Source organism: Cucurbitaria berberidis (assembly GCF_010015615.1).
Source record: "Cucurbitaria berberidis CBS 394.84 unplaced genomic scaffold K460scaffold_1, whole genome shotgun sequence".
In the NCBI taxonomy this organism is placed as follows: Eukaryota; Fungi; Ascomycota; class Dothideomycetes; order Pleosporales; family Cucurbitariaceae; genus Cucurbitaria; species Cucurbitaria berberidis.
Genome location: NW_024468935.1, coordinates 6,230,488 through 6,245,717, shown reverse-complemented (window position 1 = coordinate 6,245,717; position 15,230 = coordinate 6,230,488). Strand labels below are relative to the sequence as shown.

The window sequence follows — 15,230 nt, the reverse complement described above, 5'->3', positions numbered from 1 at the left end:
CGAAGAACAACACTTCGTCGCTCGAACTGCTGAGGAACAATAGCTTTGCACAACGGTGAATTCTTGCCGGGCGCTTCTCTTATTTCACGCAAGCAGGGCAGGAACAGAGGGCGGTGACTCACGAAGTTCAACTTTGACCTTCGTCGGCGGACAACAGCAATTGAAATTGAAGAGCTATTCTTAGTTATCTGGCCAGGATGGATCAAAAAGAGACTACCAAACGGCATGAGAAACGGACATTGCAAGAGACCGACAAGTTGCCTGCAACTCCAGGAACCCACAACAATTTAACTACATCGCCAAAAGCGAATGAAAAGTCATCGCCCTACGACCACACCAATGCACCCAGCATCTCTTCCGGCCTCCCACCAGAGCTCTGGACTATTGTTCAATCCGCGGCTGCCAACTTCGCACCACAGTTCTTCCTTGAGGTTAGTGATGACTTGCTCGAGAATCCCAACCTGACAGCCTCGTACCTCGCCCGCGCGGAGCTGTCGTATCAGAGCTTCACAGACGCGACGTTTAACCCAAAGGCGAAGACTTCAGAAGATTTGGCAAGCATCATCAAGCACCTCAGGCCTGAATGTCGGCCGCAACTGGTTGAGGGCGGCGTTGAAGGGTACGACCTGGAATGGACGGTCGTCCGGAAACTAATCCCACGGAATCCAAAACTCGACGACGCACTGATGCAGACATGTCACCTCTTCATCTCCCATCAGGACGTCACGGTCACACGCCCAAGTGGCGAGACAGCAACGGTCAACGCAGAGCGGTATCTAGTCATCTACATCCCGCACGTCGACTCCCCGGATGCCATGCCCTTCTACCACCCCAAAGTCCGGAGCCTGGGCATATTGTACACATACCTTCCTAACCAGGAGCCTATATCATCACCCCTTACCTCAGCGGGACTTTTGTCCATTCACTATAACCTTTTTCCTTCCCACCCGCTCGACAACAGACTCTCCCGCACAGCCCTCAAGCTCCTTGAGATCATACACAAGCACTCACGTGGCCAACAGGGAGGGTACAAGAAGCGCGTCCACCACGACCAGATCATTGGACAGAAGAGATATCAAGATACATGTGCATACTTGAAGGGCAAGTACGCAAAGCAATTGATCGAAAACTGGGTCGAGCAGACACTGCCGGAGAAGCATGTCTTCGAGGATCTGGGCATCGCAGCCTTTCTGATGGAGCTGTGGGTCGACATGTACGGCGGTCCAACAGTTCCACAAAAGATCGATGGAGAAGAATCGGAAAAGCGGAGAGAAAGAGCAAAATCCAATTTCCCCGGCTTCGTAGACATAGGCTGCGGCAACGGCCTGCTCGTCTACATTCTCCATACCGAAGGCTGGCACGGTTGGGGCTTCGACGCCCGACGACGAAAGACATGGGACACCTTCCCTTCCTCCTCCGCATCTAAGCTTAAAGAACTCCTGCTGGTTCCCCAAATCCTCCTTCCGAATGAAAACGACGACGACGACCCATCACTGTCCAACGCTCCACCATCCCATAACGGGATTTTCGAAAAGGGAACGTTCATCATCTCAAACCACGCCGACGAACTCACGCCCTGGACTCCATTGCTCGCATATCTCTCATCCTCCCCATTCTTAGCCATACCCTGTTGCTCCCACGACTTAGGAGGGACTCGGTTCCGTGCGCCCGTACACACCAAGTTCCTCCAAGCTGACCCTTCCTCAAAGTCAACCAAGAACAAACAGCCCTCTGCGTATGCCAGCCTATGTAGTTGGGTTAGTCACCTCACGGAAGAGGTGGGATATGAGGTAGAGAGAGAGTATCTACGCATCCCGTCGACGAGGAATATCGCGGTCTTGGGGAGGACAATTGCGAATGATGAGGAATCAACACTAGAGATAAGACTCGAGTTTGCTGGAGAGTTGGTAGAGAAAGAGATGGGTGGGGCAACGACGCTTGAGCAGGTTTGGCGCATGTGGATCAAGTGTGGCGGGACTTTGTTAAAGCCAGGGAAGGGAGGTCATTGATGCATTTGATATAATGTAACACGAAGCTTAGCGTAGTCATAAAGTACGATAACACAATGCAAGTCACTCAATGGACAATCACTGAGCAAATTGGGTATCATTGGAACATGACCACCTAAGACTGCGAAGCCGCAACTCAGGCGAGCAATACATTCGTAGTATCATCCTTCGTTTCGCCGTATGCCACGGTAACCGATCCCATTTGGTGATTCAGTAAAAGTTCGACATGCAGATGATCCGTATCTATCCTTGTACTCCCCAAGCAAGTCTCAACCGCTTAAGAAGCAGGAGCAGCACCACGTCCCCGGCCGAAGCCACCACGGAACTCGGGCTTGAACTCGCCAGGAGCAGCGCCCTCGGCCTTCTCGCCCTGATCACGACGGCGGTAGCTGTCACGGTCGCCACCACGGTCACCGCCACGTCCACCACGGCCGCCACCGCGCCTCTCACGGTCGTCACCACCGAGCATGCCTCGGGGAGGAGCAGTGCGCGCCTGCTTGATGTGCGTCTGGGGCACAATCTCGGCGGGGAGGTGGAGCCATTCGCGGAGGTAGTCAAGACCCTCGGGGGTAAGGGTGTAGTAGTAGTATTGCCACGAGAAGCGGGTCTTGAGGTATCCGCGGGAGGTCAAAGACTGGCCTGCAAATGCATTAGGACCAGACATGATGCGAGAGACGACCAGGGTACTAACAAGCCTTGATGACAAACAGGTTCTTGGTGTCGATGTCGCCATGCTTGGGAAGGTTGAAGTCCTTTTTCGCGACGAGAACGCCCTCTGTGGTGACCGTGTGTCAGCCTATCCTTGTATGCAGCAGAACTGCGAAATTGTATATTTGTGCCATAGCCATGGCTCGACGCGGTGTAGAATACTAACCTCGGAAGAGGTACCTGGAAAGATTGTTAGCAGAGGCTCGCAAATAGATAGAGGGGTCACGAAGCAGTCAAGCTGGGGGATTTCGCATGAAACTCCTGAACTCAATTGTGCCGTAATATCAACGCATGTGCGGGTGGACTAACTCGTGAATCGCCTTGCGATCGGCCTTGGGGATAAGCATCTTGACTGTTGCGAGGAGTCTCGGGGATGATGCGAAGAGTAGTAGTGGTCGATATGGAGAGGAAGTTCGGGCTGCGATATTCCATAGGCAAGTGTGCAGACCCGGGCGATGCGCTAAGGTAAGCGAGTGCGCTCGGACCATGCGACCTGAACTCCAGTCTTCGCATCTCCGCCTCCGTTGGACTTGCCTGCCACGAGAAAACGACAATCATTACACGCCGCAACTAATAAACATATCTGTATCTCCAGATACTGCGTTCCTGCCTAACGCCGAATCAACTCGATCAGCGAATAGCCATCATGGAGTCCACCACGCAGTCCCCGATCACCGTTATCGTCAACAGCATCAAGGGACAGGACATAGCCTTCCCAGCGGCCAAAGATGCTCCTCTTGCCTCGCTGTACGACACACTCTACGACCGGGCGCCATGGATCCAGAACTCATCCTACATCCTAACAACCAACTCGCGCCGCGCAGTCAGCCACGGCCCGGCACCCATCTCATCACTTCTCTCCTCGCCAGCGGATACCTTTCTCTCCCTCCGTCTTACAGTACCGCTATGTGGTGGCAAGGGTGGTTTTGGATCCATCCTGCGTGCCCAGGGCGGCCGCATGTCCTCGCGCAAGAAGAAGCAGGGCGACGTAAACGGATCCTCTCGAAACCTCGATGGGCGACGGCTGCGCACTGTCGCTGAGGCCAAAGCGCTCGCTGAATACCTCGCCATCAAGCCGGAAATGGAGCAGCGGGAGAAGGAGGAGCGACGGAAGAAGTGGGAGGACATTGTTGCCAGCACAGAGCGGAAGCAGGACGAGTTGCAGAACAGCAGGGGAACAGCACGACTTGACGGCAAATGGGTCGAGGATAAGGAGGAAGCAGAGAATAAGACACGAGAAGCTATTGAGAAGATGTTGATGGCGCAGAGGGAAAGCTCAGAGGAAGACGACGAGGAAGAAGCTAAGCCTGCAGCTTCCGCGTCGAATCCTACTCAGCAACGGGCCATGTTTGGCTGGGACGATGAAGATGACGAGTTCATGAGCGACAGTGACGACGAGGAAGACGTTTCAGAAGAGGATGCCCAGCCACCCAACTTCGAGGGCAAAGGAAAGGCAAAGGCGACTTAATTGCCATGTCGCACGGAAAGCACATGGCGGCAAGTGGCGTATTCTGAATATTACCAGCACTTTCAGGCGTTTCGGGCAACTTTCATATTCGTTCAACTAGATACCCAATCCAACAATATCAATACTCCAACGACTACGCATTAGGGATCACAGACATGATACCTACACGTGACTTCGGTTATGACTTCAGACCGTCCAAGGCTCCTGCTTCCAACTCACCCTCCTCTCATCCCGCATCCGGTCGAACCTCACCACACTCTGTAGCAGAACCTGCGCACCCAGCGCGCAATCCTCCTCTTTGCAAAACTCCCTCGGGTTGTGACTCACGCCCTCTCTACACGGTACAAAGATCATGCTCGTCGGGCAGCGCTTCGAAGCGTACACGCTATCGTGGCCAGCCCCAGACGTCATGTCCATGATCAAATTGTGAGAATTAGGGCCGAGGATGTGATGGGCAGACTGGTGGACGGACGTTATGCAGTCGGAGTGGAACAGCGTCGCGGGGCTATTGAAGTCTTCTACTATTTCAACGGAAAGCGGTAAGCCCGAGGTGCAGCCCAGATTCGAGCCGTCTACGTCCTCGCCTGCTGCAATCCTCGGGAAGTCGCGCAGAACCAGCTCCGTCATGGTCGCGACTGTCGAGTCTTTGGGTGCCCGGATGTCGAGGCTGAAGGAGACTTGGCCAGGCACTGTGTTGGTCGATCCAGGCTTCAGGTTCAGGATGCCTGTTGATGCTAGGGCAGTGTTGGCAGTTGCTAGGCGGTGGGAATGCAGTATCATCTTGCTGGCCGTCAACAGCGCGTCCGCCCTGCTCTTCAGATCTGTAGTTCCGGTGTGCGTATCTCTCCCCTTGACATTAACCGTAAACCATTTGTACGCCTGCACACCCGTCACAACGCCAATCTTCTTGTTAGCCATCTCCAGTAACGGGCCCTGCTCTATATGCAGCTCAAAGTGGGCCGCCATGGGCGTGGCCTCGTAACTCGCTGGAGTTTCTCCTAGATATCCGATCCGCTTGAGCTCCGAGGCCATGGTTGCGGTTCCAGGATGGACTTCACGGAGGCTGTGCGCATCCTCCACAGGTATATCACCCGCCCAGACGCCCGAAGATACCATAGATTTAGGGAAACGCGCGCCTTCTTCATTCGTCCAGTTGACTACGCCTACGGGATACTCTGTCTCGACCCAGTTATCAGCAAGCACTTTCAGCATCTCAATGCCTGCAGTTACACCAAGGATACCATCATAGCGCCCCCCTGTAGGCTGCGTGTCTAGATGGCTTCCTACGAAAGTTGGGGGTTTGTCGTTCCGCAGCCCTGGGCGGACAGCGAATATGTTGCCCATGGCATCTATGGTGACCTTACAACCAAGGGCCTCTGTTGTGGAGACGAACCAGTCACGTGCGGATTTGTCGGCGTCTGAAAGTGCCAGGCGAGACATGCCAGTCTCCGTGGGAGCACTGCAGTAGTTAGCCTCTCGTGATTCAAGATTCACGGGCCAACATGCTCTCCCCATCGCTCTCCTGTGCCCCATTGACATGTATGATGTATATCTTCCATGAGCCTCCCCTGATTGACCTTCAAATCCCTAAGCAAGTCATCGTTCATTTCTTTCGTTCTGATCTGCCATCGTGGTGAATTGGAGAATCCCCTGATCTGATCCTGACCAATCCGAGCTCTTGACGGCGCCGTACATCTCAGTGCGGGGTATCTTCTGTTTGCTATGCGAAGTGCTGATGTGAATCTGCTAGCTGGTGAGGCCATTACAGGGATATGTAGAAGGGAGAGAATTGGTATAACGAACGAAACAACGAGACCGTGGGGAAGTCGGCATCTTGTATGACATGGTGGGGAAGTGCTGATAACAACTGCGGAGTGTCTGTGCGGGACCATCCCGCGCTTGACACATGCAACTTCTCCGTCGGCCAACACCGACAACACTGAGAGCTACCCTTTAGGCAATACTTCTATACGAACGCCGCTTTAGAATCCATGTAGGGTATATCTGAAGTAAGTGCCTAGACACTATGATGATTGTGGTTATCATCTCACGGGTCACGATATACTCATATCTCACATCTCACATTCAAGAACTCAGACTTTGAGAGATCCAACTCATTCCAAACTAGGACCAGCCAAAAGGCTAGCCACACTCATTATATCTCTACAGCCGCTCAGAACACCCATAGTCATCATCTATCCTAGCTGGTCTCCAATAACAAGCTCTCTCCGAACCGAAACGCGACTCAAATGCTGCCAAAAGGGAATCGCAAAGCATACGTCAAAACGCCCAACTGCGCCATGAAAATGAAAAGGGTAGTGATGACTAGTCGCTGCGGATGCGAAACGTGAAAGGAAAGTTTGTTTTATGTACAGGTCGTCAGGAAACAGAAGTAGTGTGTAACAGATACGTCCAACTATGCTCATATCGCGTGCGGTTTCGGTGGACTGTTCGGCGGACTCCGCGGGGGACTGCGCGGTGGGCTGCTCGGTGCAGGCATAGGTGGTGCATTTTGTTGAAGATGCGCTGGCGCCTCGTCTTTCGTCACTGTGGCTCTTCGGAATACATTTCGCAGGCGGCTCGTCGTTGGCGGCGCAGTGTTCTGGTTCCCACCATGAAAACTGTTACGACTGTGTGCGGACTCCATGCGTGTCAGCATAGCGGCTGAGGTGAAGTCATTGCTGGCTTCAAAACTGGGGCGCACGCGGTCCATCGACATCCGCGCGCGGTCGTAGCTAGGTCGCACACGGGGGTCTGTTGACATGCGATTAATGGGCGGCAGACCCTCCATTGAGCGGCGTAATGTGTAATCGGTGCTGTTGCTGCCGTTTTGGCTTCTCGGGTTATGGGTGGTGGCAGTGGGAGCGACGGAGGGTGGGTAAATGGGCCGTACGTCTTCGTCCGCGACTTCGGCGTTGGCAGCTTTGTACTTGGTGGCGTCGGCTTCCGGGACATCTGGAGTGTAGGCCTTCTCTGGTGGAGGAGGAATATAGGCGTCGGTTTGCTTCAGGTAGTCGAATTTGCCTTGTGAGACTTGCTCCCGGATAATGTCCACATCGAGAGGGAAGTACATCTTCTGTACAGACTTGAAAATGAAGCGTGGAAGCAAGCAGGCAATGGTGGCGCAAAGAAGGTATGCCCAGAAATTAAGGTTTCCGTACACTTCGGAGCCGGCCTTGTAAAATTGAGCACTCGAAGTAAACGAGGTGTAAACTCCGGTCCAGAACCAGGTGAGGAGGGTGCTGATGATGACGATAACAAGAAACAGCCAGTCCCACCGGTACATATTGTAGAGTACGTAGGTGTTGGCGGCACAAACGGCAGTGGTGGCTGCGTAGATGCCCATGCGTCTGTACTCGGCGATATCCAAGCCGCCTGAGGTGGAAAATGTAGCGGGAGCGAATATTTCGTAAAGAAAGAAGAACGCGATGGCAGATTGGTAGATACCGTCAACCACATATGCCCTAGAAGAAAGTTAGGAGCAGGTAATCAAATTCAAGAGAGCTCACATACCAAAACTTCGGCTGGCTCCACTCCTTCCGTTCGATGCCGCGACGGTAGAGTTGTGGAACAGCCAGAGACACCCGGTCATCGACATCCTGATCAAGGACACCCATGACAATAACGGGAAGAGAAGTGAACACAAGATTGAAGAAAATAATGTAAGTGTAGTCGAACATGTACTGGCTGTCATAGTTGGTGAAAATCTGATACCAGAAAAGGCAGAATGTCCAGATGATGTTCTAGACGATTGTTAGCACCCGTCTTGAGCCGAGCACGGTTTGACTGACCTTGTAGAAGAAGTTGGCAATGGTCTCTGCCAGCCTTCGATACGACCATCGACCATGGACAAGTACGAGACGAGTAAGGAAGCGGAATTGTCCAATACCATAATCCGACGACATGACGGCGGCCCGGCCTTCGACACCGGCGATCCCGACACCGACGTGGGCTTCCTGGATCATAGCGACATCGTTGGCACCGTCTCCAATGGCTAGAGTCAGGCAGTCCAGTCCGGTCTTCACCATGTTGACGACTGCTGCCTTTTGACTAGGACTGACTCTACAGCACAGTACAGACCGACATCGCCTACAGAGCAGAAGGAACTTTCGCTTGACCGTGTCGTCCAAGGCCAGTTTGAGAGTGTCTCCGTCGATGATGATAGCATGCGTGGGTGGAGGTGGCTCGTGATCGGTTTGGGCGGCATCTAACTCTTCTTGAGAGCCCGTCAAGCCGAAGATAGCAAGTTTCTCGTCGAGTTGTGCTTCTATTGATGAAACATTGTCGTCGGTTACCTTCAAGATGAGAAGGTCCATGTCGTTGTCGAGCAAATTGCAGGAAAAGCCGATATTGATAGCCGTCTCTACTTTGTCACCAGTCAATACCCACAGCTTGATGCCGGCTTGACCGAGAAGAGAGATGGCCTCTGGGACGCCGTCTTGTAGTCGGTCTTCGATGGCGGTACCGCCAACCAGCCATAGTTGGTTTTCAATGCGATCGGAGACCTCTTCCAGCTTCTCCTCGCGCCCTGCGACTGCATTGGCAGCAAGGTCGTAGTCCCTGACCCATTCTTGATACTCTTCTTCTGAAAGCTCTCGTTGGGCAATACATAGTGTGCGAAGACCTTCTCTGGCGAACATCTCGAGATGCTCACCAGTAGTGGCACGGAGTTGGCGTTGCTCGCCGGGAATCAATCTGGAGTAAATCATGCTATCGGCTCCCTTACAGAACAGCAGAATCCTGCCATCAGGCATCCTGATGATGGCGCTCATTCGCTTCCTAGTCGAGTTGAATTCGAGAGTATTGAGAACCTGGTATCTGCGCTCGACTCCGAGGGCATTGATGATTAAACGGTCTTCTTCGCGACCCACAAAGGTAAAGCCTACGTCGCGTGCGGTGGCTACTAGTGCTGCCTCGTCCGGAGACTGCGCCTTGAACTCAATCTTGGGCGGGTCGCCTGGAGTCCGCTCCGTTACCACAGTATGACAGACGGCCAAGGCGATCATGAAGTCCTCGTTGGCGGTCTTCTGCTCTTGTCCAGATCCTCCAGCAAGGTCGTCGATGTAGTCTGGCGCCACAAAAGTCAGGTCTTCGTCCCACAAATAAGGGTTATTGTGCATCTTTCGGATCCCTTCGATCATTCGCACACGGTCCCGTGTAATTTGTTCGCGGGCGCGAGCGCTTTCGACTTCGACGTCAACACCCTGCCTTCGCTGCATACCGGCTTGAGCCTCCGTGTACGCTTCTCCGTATGGGACCCCGTTGATTGTGCACTTTTTGAACTCCATAACATTCTGCGTCAGCGTACCAGTTTTGTCAGAGAAAATGTACTCGACCTGACCAACGTCATCAGAGATGTTCCAGGACTTGGGCGTGCACGGATAATCGAGCTTCTCGTAGTACATGTTTATATCACTGTAGATGAAAACTGCCTGGAGCGTGCGGATGATTTCCACGGTAATGTAAAGCGAGACAGGGACCAAATTCTGGAAGAGAATGACAGCGGCCCAGAAGGCGATGATGCCGTCGGTTGCAGGAGTGCCGCCAAAGGATCCGTACTCGAAGACCGAGTGCGAGGTATCGTTTCTGCCCCAAGTCACGCCCAAAACGATTCCCGAGATCAGACACATGATGGCCAGGATCACGAAGTTGTAGATGACATTCCAGTTGAGTTCCTTGGAGATCCTGGCGCGCTTGCTAGGAGTGATACCGGAGTTGATCATAATCTTAGTCTCTTCTCCAGTGAAGACGACAATACCCAGCACCCATTCGGTATTTCGCAATTGGCAGCCACGAAGTAGCAGGTTATTAATCGAGACAGATTCTACCATCTCGTAAGTCGGCGTTTCGGGGTCCTTGGCATTGTGCTGCTGCCACCGGATGGCAGCACTGTACGAATAGAGATTCGAATGCGCGCCCTCGCTTTCAACAACAAACTCGGCGCGTTCGCAATGTCGAGCGTGGCGCACATCACGCGTACAGTGTAATGCGTTACGCACTTTTAAGTTGGTCTCGCCGTCCAGATTTTTTGTTTCAACGTAGCAAGCGCCGTCGTCAGAGGACGTGGAAAGAACCAGGACATCAGCAGGTATCTCTTCATCATTGTACAAGCGTAGGAAGTCGCCAACTTGTACGTTCTTCCAAGTATCTTTCTTGAACCGCGCCTTTTCCGGGGCAGTCTTGTATGGATTGATAACACTGCCCCAAAACTTTTGCGGGGTAGTGCCTTTGGAGTCGGCTCCTCGGATCATGTCGCCTTCTCCGGGGCCACTGGTCAACGGGGGGGAATGGATGGGGGATTGGCCAGGTAGGGGCGAAGGAACGGGTGTCATCTGAATGCCGTCCTGGTTTCCAAAGTATGATTCCCTATGCGAGGCGACTGACGCTCGTCGCGTGTCGACTGAGGGTCTCGAGGCGTCGAGACCCCTCTCATTGCCGGCCTTGCCCTTGGAGCCTTTCCTGCTCTTTGCAGCCCTCCATGTTGACACGATGGCCTTGGTGGTGGCCTTCTTGACTCTTCGCCATAGTGACACTGTATCCTCGGCTGTATTTACGTTGCTGAAGTCGACTAGCCTATGGACGGGGGCGTTGTTCAGCTCGGTGTCGAGGTTGGTTCTCCGCCAATCTTCTATGGCGTCTTTTATGGATGTCACGACAAGGATGATGATGAGAGGTGCGGCGTTGAGCGCGGGGTTTGAGGCTCCGAAAATGGAGAAAATCTAAGTATCTGAGTTAGGATGAGACGGTGACTAATGGAGAGGATACGTACGCCTAGGATGATGATGAACAAGAAGTAGACGTTTGCGACGTTGTGGAACTGGAACCACAAATTCTTGGGAACGAAACTGAGGGGCGTGTATTTGGACGTTCTTATCTTATTGCGCGCATAATGTGCAATGGGGTGCCCGTCCTCGTCGCGCTCCGACTGTGGTAGTGGCACATTGAAGTACACTCTCCGCCCCGAGTCCGGCTCTTCGCTGTCTGCCTCTGAGCTATCCGCCGAATGGTCGGCTATTGATCCACCCTCTTTGCCTAACGAGTCCCGCTTCTCTCCGCCCGAGCCTATGCGCCGGTGCAGACGCTCCTTGAGAGAATGCCGCTTGTTCGCTGCCGTGATGCCTGTGGCCCGATGCGTGGCCCATCTGATGCGTTTTACGGGATTGGAGACCTCTGGCTCATTGGGCTCCTCGGGGGGTTTCAACGACATGGTCGCCGGGGTACGGTGGATGGCCAGATGAAGGTGCAGGGTCGCTGGGGGGCGGTCGAGGGTCGAGGATGCCGCTGCAGTCCAAGGTCGCCGGCTTGAGCCGGGAAAGGCTCTATGCTGCAGACGAGGCCAATTTCGCGTGCGAGGGACAAGATCACGTCGGTGAGGCTTCTGCGCGCGGGTGGACGATGGGCGACGTCCTGTTGTGCAGGCTGTAGGGGGCAGCAGTGAAGGGCAGATGCGCTTGGGAAATGTTCACTTGGCGTGGATCAGGGACCCTGGGCGAGAAAGGGCGATGCGAGACGAGAGAGGGAGGGAAGTGGAATTAAACGACTGTGCAGCGTCAAGGCTGTCTTGTGGCTATCACGGAACCATGGAAGCAGAAGAGTAAGAGGAGGACGGCACGGATGAGGCGTTGCAGGACGAACGGTTCTTGGGCGCGCGCGGGCTTGCTGATACTGTAAGCAAAGCAAAGCAAGCAGCAGCAGCTCCGCCGGCCGCTGCGGTGTTAACACGAGAGTGCGAGGCTAGCGTCTTAGGCTCCGGCTGGTCCGCTCCACCTCTCTCTGAAAACAACACCAGGCCAGAAAATCCCAATTCCATCGACCCAGTTCCGTCGAGGCTGCGATTCAGTTTTCCACGTTTGCGAACGCGTGGCCTTGGATTCCCGTCAAGACGACTCTCCTCCCCCTGTGCTAGTGCCTGGCGGATTCCCAGGCTCCCCAGGGCAATACACAGTACCAGACGCTCGGCCGAGTCCTGCTTCCCACAGCCCTGTCAGACGAAATGGAATACTAAGACACGGTGCCGGACACTTATAATTAGCAGACGCACTACGGTTGTTTGGTGTGCGGTGCGCTTAGAAGTCGGGCGTGCTGACTGATTGCGCCACGACCATGTCAATCAACATGAATCGCAGACTGATGAAGGGTATATCTACTGAGCCGTAAATCATGCTCTAGCCAGTGCTGCCTGTTCATCTAATTCGTGTCCTCAACGCGGGGAAGATGCATCTCACATGCTCTGACACGGCCCGCCGCAGGGGGCAACAGTGAAGATCAATGCGAAACCTTTTGAAACTCTGTTACCATTCAGCGTCGGGCTGCACAAACTTCGGATCCGAGTGCAGCGAAATGACCGGCCTGGCTATGTAGTTATGTGTCTAAAAAGCAATGACGAGCACTTTTCGAGTACATGCCCGGATGCCGGCGGATGCGCATTCCGCTGCGGAGTCGTCAATTGAAATGAAGCTACTCACGTAGTCAGGCCACGTGACAGCGTGTAGGCCGTCTCGCATCTCTTTGGGACGCGCCAAGCACCAGGAACACACCTCCACCCCACCATTCCGCTGCGCCCACGTTCGTCGAGGCAAGATGAAGCCACAGAAAAGAAGTATACGAGACTTCTTCGCCCCGCTATCACAATCTTCGCAGGCGACGCTGGAAAGCACCCCGCTCCAGAGAGGTACTGCTTCTCTTGACATCAGCCCTCACAGCCTTGGGCTAACAACTGCAGCCAGTTCAAATGCAAGCAATGCACAGGCATCCCGGTCGACCAACTCGAGCACGTCCGCGATAACAACGGCGCCCGCACCGACTAGAGCGACAAGTACTGAGGCAGCACCTCCACAGCCGTCACAGAATTCGGTCAACTCGGGCGCAAGCAGGCGCATCGTCTCCAATGGAGAGCAAATAGTCCTCAATTCAGACTCAGACTCAGACTCTCTGCCAGACCTTGATTGGGGCGACTCCAAACCGAGCTTCAAGGTGTCAACGACCACTACACGTTCCAAACGCACAGCAGATGAGGTCGACGGCGATCTACGCAGGCCTCCGAAGAAAGAAAAAAGCAAGGAGCAATCTTTTAGTCTACTTCTTGAGTCTGCGCACAAGAATATAGAAACAGAGCAGAGAATCAAAGAGCACAAAGCTGTCCTGGAAGAGGATTTGGAGGACACCCCTAAAGCCAATCTCGCCATCAATGAAGACATCCTGGGTCAAGCAGTCCAGGACGACGATGACGATCCTGAGAAAGCCCATCGATTGTTTCTCGCCATGCAGAGAACTAATGCTACGCAATTGCAAAGCGTCTACTACTTCTTCGAGGACACGTCAGACTCTACACCTGTGCAACACCACAAGTTCCCTTACGATAGCCTACCCAAACAGCGGTGGGCTTCTAGCTTTCAAGGTGTGTTTGCCATATGACCTCACGCGTACATCTCTAATAGCTACTAGACTCAACAACACTAGACCAGGCTTTCTTGACCGGTTTTGCTCATCAGGTATTTCGCCTACAAGAGCTTCCAGAGGAGATTGCTTCCTGGATGCTCGATCAAAGTTCGTGCCATCCAACCTGGCCGTAGGCCCCGCTAATTCTTATAGTCTGCATTGGCCGAAACGAAGTATTAAATGAACGGTTTCTTGAGATACTAGAAGTAAGTCTCCCATTAGCCATGCTATGTCGTTTATTGACCCCAGTAGTCACATCATGTGCATTTCCAGACGCTACTCGACATAAAGAAGCTTGACGCTATATTCAGTTCGATAGGCGCCAATGTCCAGAAGCTGAATTCGGGTGCGAAGGTTGCACCATCATCCGAGGACCAGTCAGCCACCAGACCTTCACTACCAGCTTCGCTCAAATCAACCGCGAAATTGCTGCACAGAGCTGCACCATGGTAAGAACGTAGATATATGTACTCTCACGTCTTCTAACTGTCTCAGGTTGCATACGAAAGTCAGGAGTCATGCCTTGTACATACTCTGCCACGTCTGTTTAGATAACCGTGTCCAAGGGGACGTCGACGTCTTGAATTCTGTCCAAGATGCCATAGAGGCCACCATCTGCAACTTCGCCGACAACCAACGGCTGACATCCGGCGTAGGAAGCCCTCCAGCAGAGCAGCATACCCAGTCTCTAATCGTCTCACAGCTTAGCGACACCATTCCGCAATTGCTATCACGCATCACTCACCCCATCCTCCAAAGAAATCTCATCTGTGCACTACCAGCCAGATCTCCCCTGACTACTTACCTCCGGCGGCACCTTGCTCTTTCATTCCTGCTCGATCCCACTACGGTCAACGTGCCACTCGCAGATCCCAAAATACCTGATCTAGTACATAAACATCTGAATACTTCACCAAATTTCCGGATTAACAAAGACACCGACTATGGTCATCTCGCTGCTCGTTTGACGCTGCTTGATATCGCCATCGGCCCAGGCTTTCTATCAGTTCCATACCAACCACTCATCAGTCCCGCGCCATCCCGAGCAGGCTCTTCTCCCGTCACGTCACCATTCCCAATCTCCTCTGAAATCAAGGACTTTAACAAAGAAGTAGATGCCCTTGCGCAACATATCAAGCTTTTGGGCAATACCATCGTCGAAGCCGGAGCCGTGGTGGACCTCACAATACTAGACGCAAAAGACTGCGTCGAGAGGTTGTGCTCACGACTAGAACATGCTGCCAGAATAGGTGGGAAGAGGGTTCACAATATTTTTGGCAATCCAGATGACGAGAGGCAGCTCAGGGTGAGCAAGTTCTTCTTGAACGCAAAGAAGCCAGCGACTCCTACACCGCAACGCGGGGGAATCTTCGACGAGGATGACATGTGAAACCTGGGAGGTTTACGAACCTCATCACGGAATAATAACCCCCAAAACGAATGAGGAAGGATGCGTTGCTGAGATGTTCTTGTGCAATCTCGCTTCGTCGCACCAGCACAACATTTACTACGAACCGTTCTCGCCCCGCTTCCTCAGGGGGATCTACGTACAGGAGCTCGCACAATGGCGCGTCGCGTAATTCAACAGAAAGCAAACCCCTAACCTC

The 15,230-nt window shown here is 53.4% G+C and overlaps 6 protein-coding genes across 6 annotated transcripts; 3 read left to right on the top strand and 3 right to left on the bottom strand.

Annotated features, from left to right (window-relative positions):
• The first annotated feature begins 156 nt into the window (after positions 1–156).
• On the top strand, positions 157–2,364 carry K460DRAFT_362600 (DUF1613-domain-containing protein). The gene has a single exon (XM_040932671.1). It carries the CDS (start codon positions 198–200, stop codon positions 2,007–2,009), a length of 1,812 nt encoding a protein of 603 aa, XP_040794410.1. The 5' UTR covers positions 157–197; the 3' UTR covers positions 2,010–2,364.
• Positions 2,287–3,064, bottom strand: K460DRAFT_351725 (uncharacterized protein; the record flags this gene model as incomplete). Its single annotated transcript, XM_040931585.1, has 4 exons — positions 2,287–2,648; positions 2,701–2,784; positions 2,884–2,897; positions 3,027–3,064. 4 exons carry the CDS (start codon positions 3,062–3,064, stop codon positions 2,287–2,289), a joined length of 498 nt encoding a protein of 165 aa, XP_040794409.1.
• Positions 3,065–3,363: 299 nt separating this feature from the next.
• K460DRAFT_274500 (uncharacterized protein) lies at positions 3,364–4,185 on the top strand (the record flags this gene model as incomplete). Its single annotated transcript, XM_040927961.1, has 1 exon — positions 3,364–4,185. One exon carries the CDS (start codon positions 3,364–3,366, stop codon positions 4,183–4,185), a length of 822 nt encoding a protein of 273 aa, XP_040794408.1.
• A 186-nt stretch (positions 4,186–4,371) lies between these two features.
• On the bottom strand, positions 4,372–5,948 carry K460DRAFT_373755 (amidase; the record flags this gene model as incomplete). Its single annotated transcript, XM_040934608.1, has 2 exons — positions 4,372–5,644; positions 5,680–5,948. 2 exons carry the CDS (start codon positions 5,946–5,948, stop codon positions 4,372–4,374), a joined length of 1,542 nt encoding a protein of 513 aa, XP_040794407.1.
• A 232-nt stretch (positions 5,949–6,180) lies between these two features.
• Positions 6,181–11,854, bottom strand: K460DRAFT_299290 (phospholipid-translocating P-type ATPase). Its single transcript, XM_040929794.1, has 4 exons — positions 10,955–11,854; positions 7,977–10,904; positions 7,699–7,928; positions 6,181–7,649 (listed from the first exon to the last, which is right to left on the bottom strand). The coding sequence occupies exons 1-4, from the start codon at positions 11,390–11,392 to the stop codon at positions 6,608–6,610; spliced, it is 4,638 nt and encodes a 1,545-aa protein (XP_040794406.1). The 5' UTR covers positions 11,393–11,854; the 3' UTR covers positions 6,181–6,607.
• A 911-nt stretch (positions 11,855–12,765) lies between these two features.
• Positions 12,766–15,013, top strand: K460DRAFT_401845 (uncharacterized protein; the record flags this gene model as incomplete). The annotated part of the gene is made up of 6 exons (XM_040936468.1): positions 12,766–12,856; positions 12,908–13,582; positions 13,630–13,731; positions 13,777–13,829; positions 13,876–14,072; positions 14,119–15,013. The coding sequence occupies 6 exons, from the start codon at positions 12,766–12,768 to the stop codon at positions 15,011–15,013; spliced, it is 2,013 nt and encodes a 670-aa protein (XP_040794405.1).
• Positions 15,014–15,230: the final 217 nt, after the last annotated feature.